The sequence below is a fragment of the Sorex fumeus genome, unplaced genomic scaffold (genome assembly GCF_029834395.1).
Source record: "Sorex fumeus unplaced genomic scaffold, SorFum_2.1 ptg000265l, whole genome shotgun sequence".
Classification (NCBI taxonomy): Eukaryota; Metazoa; Chordata; class Mammalia; order Eulipotyphla; family Soricidae; genus Sorex; species Sorex fumeus.
Window position 1 is genome coordinate 3,424,475 of NW_026606322.1, and position 10,983 is coordinate 3,435,457.

Here is a 10,983-nt window from a genome sequence, read left to right on the forward strand (position 1 = left end):
GGGGGAAACATACAGGAGGCCACGGACTAAACCTGGGTCGGGCTTGCACAAGGCAAGCATCCTACCAGCAGCTGTACAAGTCTTAACTAGAACTATTATATTAACAGCTGTGCACTATTTTTGGGGGGACCACCCAGCTGTGCTCAGGGCTTACTCCTACCTCCGCACTCAGGCATCACTCCTGGAAGGGCTTGGCGGGCCATATAGGTTGCAGGGGATTGGACTAGCGGTGGGCGGTGTGCAAGGTGGTTGAGGCTCAAAAAGAAAAAAGGTAAAACAAAGTTTTGTTTCCACTAAAAGGCTAAAATATCTTGGAAAATAAGAATTTACTCTACCCAATAATACTATTGCTTTGATCCCATAACAACTGCACTATTAACAACACTTTTTCCAATGATATTTTCTTATGGGGCTGGAGCATAGCACAGCAGGTAGGGTGCTTGCCTTGCACTCAGCCAACCCAGGTTCAATTCCTCCGCCCCTCTCAGAGAGCCCGGCAAGCTCCCAAGAGTATCCCGCCTGCACGGCAAAGCCTGGCAAGCTCCCTGTGATGTATTCAATATGCCAAACACAGTAACAACAGGTCTCACGATGGAGACTTTACTGGTGCCCACTCAAGCAAATCGATGAACAACGGGAGGATAGTGTATCGAATGTTATAAGGGGAACATAGGTTGTATTTTTCAAACTGTTCGGATGGCTATTACTATTGTATTGATAAATGTTATAAAATATTCTAATACTAAAAATCACATTTTTTAATTGTGCATTTGAAATGTTTGTGTAATAGCAGTTTTACAAAGTTATATATTAGAGAACAGGATATATAATTTGGTGTCTAAAGAGAAGAAAAATGATTTGTTAATCAAAGCCCTATTTAGACTTAGCTGGGTTTGGGGCGGGGGATTGAAGCAAAGCATTGAAAGAGAACAGAAAGGAGGGACAGGAGAGATAGTGCTGTGGGCAGGGAGTTTGTCTGACCCGGGTTCGATCCCAATCATCCCATTTGGTCTCCTGAGAACTGTCAGGAGTGCAAGACCCAGGAGTTATCCCTGAGCACTGTCGGGTGTGGCCCAAAAACCAAATGGAAGGAAGGAAGGGAGGGAGGGAAGAAGGAAGGAAGGAAAGAAGGAAGGAAGGAAGGAAGGAGGGAGGGAGGGAGGGAGGGAGGGAGGGAGGAAGGAAGGAGGGAGGGAGGGAGGGAGGAAGGAGGGAGGGAGTGAGGGAGGGAGGGAGGAAGGAAGGAAGGAAGGAAGGAAGGAGCAAAGATATTCCCCAAAATGCAGATAATGGTGGTCCAAGGAGACACCACTGAAGGGCAAGTATTCCTCAGTGTAGGAAGGAAGAAACCTTGCACTAAACACAAGGGATAGTGCAAGAAAATAATGATGTGGCCTGAGCTTTTATAGAGAAATGATAATCCTGGGCCATTTCCTCATACTTGAAATCCAGTCACATTTTTATGCTCCAAGATATTTCAGCCTTTTCGCGGAAACAAAACTTTGTTTTATTTTTTTCCTCTTTTGACCCTCAAGCACCTGTGCCCAGGGGCTACTCCTAGCCTGGTACCCAGAGCTCATCTCTGGCAAAGACTGGGGGATCCTGTGGTGCTGCCAATCAAATTCAGGCCCCCTGCACACAAGCCTGTGATGTGCCATGGAGCTGCATATGGCCCTTTAGAAAAAGATAATCCTTGAGGCTGGAGCGATAGCACAGCGGGGAGGGCATTTGCCTTGCAAGTGGCCGACTCAGGCTCAACTCCCAGCATCCCATATGGTCCCCTGGGCACTGCCAGGAGTAATTCCTGAGGGCATGAGCCTTAAGGGTGGTAACAGGCACCTCACATGAAGCCTTACTTTTCACTGTTTTCACTTTTCTCTTCATTGGTCTCAGCTATGCTGAATCTTCCAACTGCCGTATCTAAATTGTTCCTAAAATTTTGTGGGGGTTTTGGTTTTTGCTTGTTTCTCTTTGGACCACAGCCTGCAGTGCTCAGAGGCTATTTCCTCTGTGCTGGGGTACCTCCAGGGAGTTCCAGGGATTGAATCTGGACCTCCCACATGCAACACAGAGTCTCAGCCTTTTCAGCGATCTTCTTTGAGCAAAAATCATTCCTAAAGTCTTACAGATAAAACAGAAGTTATATGAATTATCTTAAACCTCTACCTTTGTATTTCCTATGAAAGAGAAAGCAAATTATTTTTGTGGTGTGTTCTAAGAAACCCACCCACTTCGAAACTCTAACTTACATTGAGTTTTAGACTTCCTATCACAAACTAGTCACTTTTTCAATTTTAGCCTTTATTCCTTATAAGATAAATATACATATTAACATATAATTTATGTCATAATATATCATATATTATAATATAAAATTATATATAAAGTTGAAAATGAAAATGTGGAGTCAGGCAGATGATTTAAAGGGATGAGCACATGTTTTGCATTCAGGAGCCCAAAGTTTGATCACAGGCACTCAATAATCCCCAGAGAACCATGAGGAATGAGACCCCCACACACGTACCAGTATCAAGCATTGCTGGGTAAGGCCCCAACCCCCAAATAATATAAATAATAATGATGATGATAGGAATATGGGAATGAGATATGGCTCAGCATGTGTGAGAAAGCATGGGCCCCAGAGCACTTCTGGATGTGGACTCCCACAAAAATGAAAGCTCGGGGCTGGAACGATAGCACAGTGGGTAGGGGGTTTGCCTTGCACACGGCCTACCCGGGTTTGATTCCCAGCATCCTATTTGGTCCCCTGAGCACTGCCAGGAGCGATTCCTGAGTGAAGAGCCAGGAGTAACCCCTGTGCATCGCCGGGTGTGACCCAAAAAGCAAAAAAAAAAAAAAAAAAAAAAAAAAAGGAAAGCTCATGAATAAATAATACAAAATAAAAATGATCTTCAGACCAAACATGATGGCCTCTCAGTATCTGTATCGCAAACCATAATGCCCAAAAATAGAGAGAAAGTAAGAAGGAAATTGTCTGCCATAGAGGTGGGGGTGGGGGGTAAGTAGCGGGGTGGATACTGGGGACATTGGTGGTGGAAAATGTGCAGTGGTGGAGGGCTGGGTCTTCAATCATTGTATGACTGAAACTCAATCATGAAAGATTTGTACTTGTATCCCACGGTGATTCAATGGTAAAAAATAATTATCTTCAGCAGAGAGACAGTCCAACAGACCGAGTGCAAATTTTGTATACATGAAGCCTGAGTTTGATCCCTGCTACCACGTAGTCACCTGAGCAGCACTGGGAGCTACCCATGAGCACAGAGCCAGGAGTAACTCCCCACTGCACCCCAGCTCTACCATATGTGACCCTCTCCCCACCAAAAAAAAACTAAACCAACAAAAGTTTGGGCATGAGGGCACAGGGCAGAAGGAAGTGGACAGTAGGGATGTGGATTGGGTAAAGCATTTGCCTTGTGTATGTGAGGCCCTGGGTTCAATTCCCGGCACCACCAAAAACAATTAATCAAAAAGACTGCCAGTAGTCCTCACCTCTCAAATGTTTTAAATAAAGTGAAAATGTGTTGTGAGAAATGAGAAAAGTGATATCACAAGTATATCATCATCATCATCATCGTCATTATTCACTGTATCATTGTATCACTGTCATCCGTTGTTCATGGGTTTGCTTGAATGGGCGCCAGTAACATCTCCATTTGTCCCTGTCACGTGCTAGTGTAGCCCAATGGCATATTGGGGCTCTTTCAGGGTCAGAGGAATGAGGACCATCATTGTTACTGTTTTTGGCATATCAAGTACGTCACGGGTAGCTTGCCAGGCTCTCTGAGAGGGATGGAGGCTTTGGGGGCAGCCTCTAATCACCTTTACAGGTGTTCCCAGTCAGGCACATATATGTGGGCAGGATACTTTCGGTAGCCTGCTGGGTTCTCTGAGAAAGAAGTCTTCCGGGAGCTTGGTTTTACAGTCTCTGGGCCTTGGCCGTTGGTGGGATTACACAGCAGTTGGTGGGCGTAACTGTCTAGCTACTGGAAGATGGGGGATCTGGGTGGGTGGAGGAGGCCCAGTCCCGATCTGAGCAGGCTTGGAGATCTTAGCCCGGGGTCCCGCGCACCTCATCCAAGCGTGTGGAGAGTGGTCTTAAGCATGACTGGCTGGACTCCAGAGGTCTTCAGTTGCCAGCAATCTGCTCAGAGCAGGGAGGGAAACTCAACCCACTCCCCTCCAAGGGGCCCCGGTGAGGACAGCCAAGTATCTTTTTTTTTAATTATTATTAGGATATACTTATTGGTTAATGACATAAGGGACAATATTTCTTAGGCAGAATACCCAGATAGAAATAGACTTAGGACATACCAGTTTTGACAGAATTGGTGAAGAGGGAAAATGTACGGGGTTTCGGAGAGGCAGGCCCTCAGAGAAGATGACAGTCGGAGGATTGGAAACGCATTTGCCTTGATGCAGTCATCCCCGCTTCAATCCCCGGCACTGCATGTCATTCTCTGAGCACCACCAAAAGTCACCCTGAGCACAGAACCAGGTGTAAGCACTGAGCACCACCGTGCGTGAACATTGAGGAGAGCATCAAAAGGGAACCCTGAGCACGGCCAGGTATGGCCCCCAAACCAAAAACAAACAAAACCATTACAGTGGGAAACCAATGACAACTGAAGGGACAAATGAGAGCCCTAAAGGTTGTGGGGGTGGTGAACACTCAAATCAGGGTAAGGAAGACAAAAATGGAAACTTCAACCTTACCCGCTTAATTTGTCCCAGAACCAAATCTGATTTTCCCAAATGAGTCCTAAATAGAGCTTCTTCCACATTACAGCACTTACGAACCACTCAAGGATCTTGTTAAAGTGTAGGGTCAAGTTCAGTAGCCTCAGGGGTTGACTCTGACATTCTGCACTGTTTTTTTCTTTTTCTTTTTGGGTCACACCTGGCGGTGCTCAGGTGTTATTTCTGGCTCTGCACGTAGGAATCACTCCTAGTGATGCACAGGGGACCATATGGGATGCTGGGAATTGAACCAGGGTTGGCTGCGTGCAAAGTAAATGCTCTACCCGCTGTACTATCGCTCCAACCCCAATTCTGCACTTCTAAGAAGTCCTAAGTGCTGGCCTGCACAGCCACTGAGGAACAGTGTGAAAAGCAAGATATAGACCAATCCCCTGATTGACAAGGGACACCTATGTTCCATTTTCCCCAGGCTGTAGAGATTCCTCAAAGCCTAGATTGTCTGGGCAAATACTGAGATAAATCTTGGGCTAAGACAACTTGGCATCCCCACTTTTGCCTAAGACTGTACCATGGTAAGCCTAGCACTATACGAACACCTCTAACCCTCCGACTGAGAAGCTAGCTGGCCCAGTGACAGACCAAGTAGGTTGACACTGCTCCAAGCTGACTCTGGAATCTCCCAAACAAACCAAAAGTATTGAGAGAACCCTGATGCCTTTGTCATACTTGTGGTCTGGCCCTCAACCATGTTATTAGAAATATTAGAAAGGGACTAGAATTTCCACATATAATTTGAAATTTTAATGGTATAAAGCCAAATAATATTTTATAGTAACTTTATTTTTAAAAAATAAGGAATCTATCCATATTCCTAATACAGAGTGCTTAAGCCTGAGTAACAGTCCTGGGGTGAATGCTTGCTTTGCATTCAGCTGACCCCAAATCCAACCCTGGAACCACCAGAAGTGACCATGATTACAGTCAGGAGTAAGCCCTCAGTACCACCAGATGTGGCCACCAAACCAAATAAAACTGTCTGTGTGAAACACTTGACAAATCTGCATGTCATCTTGCCAAGGGGTTGTGTTAACGTCCTCTATAAGGTGGAATGTGTATTGCTGAAGTGACCACAGACATTAGAATTTTTTTTAAAGTCTTCAAGATTCAAATAAGGACACCAGGAGTGTTGGAGAGATTGAATGATTCCTAAGTGCAGAGCCAGGAGCAACGCTTGAGCTTTTCCAGGTGTGGCCCAAAAACCAAAAAGAAGGAAGAGGAAGAAGAGGAGGATGAGAAGGAGGATGAGGAGGAGGAGGGAAGGAGGAGGAGGAGGACACCAGAAGCCAGCCCAGACTCAACTGGTCTGAAGCAGAGAAGCCATGAAGATTAGGAAGAGAAGACAGGGGGGCTGGAGAGATAGCATAGTGGGTAGGGCGCTTGCCTTGCACACAGCAGACCTGGGCTTGATCCCCTGCATCCCATATGGTTCCACGAGCACCAACAGGCATGATTCCTGAGTGCAGAGCTAGGAGTTACCCCTGAGCACTGAGGGTGTGACCAAAAAGCAAAAAACAAAACCAAAAAACAGAAGAAAAGACAGGCCTAAGAGAGAGAGAAGCATGGGGCCAGGGGACTAAGTCTTGTGCACTGAGAGCCCGATTCTCCATCACATTCCATATTTATTGTCTTAAACCAACAACCCTTGAGATAAGCTCCGTTTTGAGACTTTTGCCACCTCAGTCATGTGGTTCTGTTGACCTGTAAAAGTTTAGCTTGTTAGGTTAGCATAGATAGGCAAATATCAGTAAATGATTGCCCGTGTTCTTCTTCTGGTTGTTGGTTAAGTTAAACAGATTAAGATATTTCTCTTGGAGAAGTAGAAAAAATGGTTACAGGAACCCCTCCCCTACCCCCAGAAGATGCAGTTTCCCACATTCAGTACTTGTTTTCCGGCAAGTAAAGGTCCCATTCCCTCAGTCTGTCTTACTCTCCTTAACTACTAAGTTTAATCATCATCTCTTCCCCACAGAATGAAAACTTGAAAATCTATGAACTAGGTTACAGAGTTTAGCCTTTCTAAAAAATGTGCACCTTTTCCTTTACTAGTACGACTTTTATTTTTAAATTTGGTGTGTGTGGTGGTAGTGATGGTGGGGGTCTTTCCAAACATTTCTCAGGGTTGGGGGGCTATCCCTGGTGATACTCAGCCTACCAACCTGGAAGGTTCAATGCGTGATGCAAGTGGGGTAGTTACCCTTCACACACACACACACACACACACACACACACACACATTATGCTCAGGGACCACTAGGCCACACCTTGAAGGAGATGCCACGGGATCCAAGCCGTCGCTAATGAAGGGCCAGAAAGCAGGCTGTGAGCATGTGAGGCAGTATCCTGACCCAAAAGAGATACAAGAGTAATTATTTGTGTGGAACCACTCAGGGGTGGTCAGGGTTCAGTGTTCAGGAGTGACCTCTGATATTGCTCAGAGGACCATATATGGTGCCAGGGATTTAAACCTCAAGGTAGTGAATGCAAGACAAACACGTCTTAATCCCTGTACTATCTCTTCAGCCCTGGGAGTAATTCTTTAAGGACTCATAGATTTGCAAGACTTTTGCAGCTGTTATACAAAATAGATAGCCTTATGGCGGGGTTAGGAGACAGAATTGAGGCACTCTGACATTAGTTTAACAGGTTTTCAGAAAAACAGAGTGTAGAAGCAAACCAAAATTTAGAATGTGAGTTATTTGGGTTTGTTATTCCCGCCTCTAACATATTTTATATTGATGTTCTAAGAAACAAAGGGAATTCTTGATATCAACTACTGGTGTAATGGTTTGACCTTGTACAATAAATTAAAGAAGCAGGAAATGATAATGTCAACTAAAAATGGTCCTGGAAAATGTCAGAGGTAATTAGGAAGAGAGTTCATTCCATAAAGCAAGGTAAGGGCGGTAGAGAGGGAGTACTGCAGTAGGGCACTTATCTTGAAGATGGGTTCGATCCCCAGCATCCCATATAGTTCCCAAAACCTCCCAGAAATGATCCCTAAGCTCAGAGTCTAGAGTAAGCCCTGAGACAGCTTGGCGTGACCCTCAGAAACAAAACCAAACCAGAAAAGCAAGGCGACTTTGCTGCAAATAAATCCAAGTTTTCACCCATCTTGTCAGTTAGAATCCCTTGTTATAACTTCCCCTTCGCTTCCCTTTTCATGGGAGGGGCAGGCAGGGTGAGAATGTTTTACCTGGCAAATTGGTTTAAATAAAAGCACTCACTGCTTCTAAGAGATGACAAAGTGAAGAGCGACCTCCATCAGTCTGTTAACTAACTTCCTCCATGTCAGGTTCTGTACTGAAGGTATTAACATTGTCATTCATTTGGTTGCTTTGTTTTGGGGGCCACATTCGACAGAGTTCAGGGTTTACTCCTGGCTCTATGCTCAGGGATCACTCCTTGCACTACTCAGGGTGCTAGATGGGGTGCTGGGAATTGACCCTTGGTCAACTGCATGCAAGGCAAAAGCCTTAGCCTCTATACTATCCAGCCCCAACATTGCCATGAATTCTTCCAGCACTGGAAGGAGAATGTTATTATCACCATCTTACAGATGAACTAAGGAAGACAGAAAGTGGTTGAGTAATGGTTTTTAAATCTGCTCTCAATAGTCATTCTGCTATTGAGTATAGTCTTCCATCTTTGGTGGGACTCAATTCTGAAAAAAATGAAATGAGAGGCAGGTGGGACTGGTTTCCACATTCATCCTGAGAAGTACATATTCTTGTCTAACAGAAAGTGAGAAGGAGAGAAATAACTCTCTCCTGGGTGTTCTACCTTTGTTATATTTTGCTTTGTGCATTCCTGAGTATCTTATTGGGGACCAATATACAAATGAAAGAGCTCCTCCAACATCCCTGAGGAAGAAGCTCTCTGTCCTTAAATGCTCTGTATATACAATTTGGATAGAGGTGTATCTGGTTAAAAGATTACTTTTGAGAAGCACTGGTATGATAAAAAAAATTGTTAATTTTAAGGTACAAAAATTAACAAAGATAAAGAAAAAAATAAGGTGATGTTAGCTCAGGTCTGAGAAGTAGGAGTAAATATAGAGGGAGATCATAAAAGCAAATTCACACATGGAATTTTCTGCTACATGGATGGATCTGGAGAGAATCGTACTGAATAAAGTCAGTCAGAAGGAGATGCCAGATGCAAAATGATGTCTAAGAAGGGAACAAATGGCCACCAGAACCTGAGAACTGAGCTTACTAAGGGCTGGGGAGTCAGGCAAGAACTCTGAGACAGTGGTAGAGGAAGTCTGGTGGAGTGCGTGGTGTCGGAACATTGCTTGCATGAAACCCTATTATAAACAGTATCATAAATCAAATAAAACTAAAATAAAATAGTCCCACTTTTTTTTTTAAAAAAAAGCAGATTTACAGAAGTTCTAGTCGGTGTTCTGGTTCTCAAGTAGGCGGGGAGTTCACAGGTGTTCCTGATAGTATTGTTCATGAGTTTATAAAGGTAAGAGGGCCACTTTATATGCCTCAAAGATCAAGGAGGGAAAGGAAAGAAAGTAAAAGAAAGGAAGTTATACAAGTAAAAGCAGGAAGGTCAGAAAAGGAAGGGAAAGTCTTAAATAAGAAAAATGTGTATTCAAATCTCAGTTATGCCACTTTTTGGTTGTGGTATCTTTAGACCTCCACTTGATTATTTACAAAATATAAACTGTGTTGGGTTTATTCATAAAATTACCAATAATCTATAGCCTATGACCTATGATTATCAAGACAAACTAAATGTAATATTCAGAATTAACAACAAACATTAAAAGATGAACAAATTTCATCTCTTGCTTTTCTCTTCTCCAACAAATGCAATTACTATGCCAACATTTATTCACGTGGACCTACTTCTCCATCATCTGATAACTGCACTCCTCCGTCCATCAAAAGTGTAGAGATGGGGGCTGGAGAGATAGCACAGCGGGTAGGGCGTTTGCCTTGCACGCAGCCAACATGGCTGACACAGGTTCGATTCCCAGCATCCCATATGGTCCCCCGAGCACCGCCAGGAGCAATTCCTGAGTGCATGAGCCAGTAGTAACCCCTGAGCATCACCGGGTGTGACACAAAAAGAAAAAAAATGTGTAGAGATGACCTGATAAAAGCTCAATGGATGAAAGTACATTCCTTGCATGAAGGAGAACTGGGTTTAATCAGTGGCACCACCTGGTCCCCCCAGAACTGTCAGGAGCAACCCCTGAGCACAAAGCTAGGAGTAACCCCTGAACAGGTAGGGGGAAAAAAGGTAGAAAATAATCAACTCAAAACTAGACTTTGGATTATACATGGTAATTAATGATTTATGAGAAATTCCAAATTGTATCCCATTTATCATTTTTTATAATAAGGCTATATCAGGGCCAGAGAGATAGTACAGTGGGTAGGACATCTATCTTGCACATAGCCAAACCGGTTTTTTTTTTTTTATCCCAGGCATATCTTATGGTCCCCTACCCCAGCAGGGTAGTTCCTGAGCACAGAGCCAGGAGTAACCCTTGAGAACCACGGGGTGGGGCCCCCAAACAAAACCAATAGGTAAATAAATAGATAAGGCTAGATCATGTGTGGAAGTACAGACAACAAGCACAAATACTCATATGGATACGAACGTGACTGTTAAGGACTATGTTTTTGCTTTCTTCAGCCTACTTTCACGTGCCCATTATAATTGACCTTGGAAATCCATCTCCAAAGATCAAAAGGATACAGTGCTCGACCTCTGGGGGCTTTCCAGAACCCCACCTCTCCTGGGTGGAAAATGGAGAAGAGTTAACTGTTGCCAACACAACCGTTTCTCAAGACCCCGAAACTGAGCTCTACACCATTAGCAGTGAGCTGGATTTCAATGCGACCAACAGCCACAGTTTCATGTGTCTGGTCAAGTACGGAAACTTGCAAGTGTCACAGAACTTCACCTGGCAAATAAGTAAGTGACCATTGTCCTGGGTTGGGCGGGGTGGGGGTTTGCGACTGTGTAAACAGTCATAAATACATGTAGAATTGTGCAGATCACCTTTGACAGTATTTTTAGAAACACAAAATTACAACTGGATTATTGTGACTTATGGTTGCTAGAGATGTGTGACTATAATGTTAGTAGACTCATTTTATTTTCTTTTAAAAACATTCTAAAATTTAGACATCCGAATACATGTCTAATGAGCTTCACACGCAGATGTTCTCACTTAAC

The 10,983-nt window shown here is 44.0% G+C and overlaps 1 protein-coding gene across 1 annotated transcript in view; it reads left to right on the forward strand.

Moving 5' to 3' along the window:
• Positions 1–10,727, forward strand: part of CD80 (CD80 molecule) — a 29,195-nt gene extending 18,468 nt beyond the window's left edge. The window contains exon 6 of the mRNA XM_056109131.1: positions 10,438–10,727. Within this exon, the coding sequence (XP_055965106.1) occupies positions 10,438–10,727 (290 nt within the window). The remainder of the gene's footprint in view (positions 1–10,437) is intronic.
• Positions 10,728–10,983: the final 256 nt, after the last annotated feature.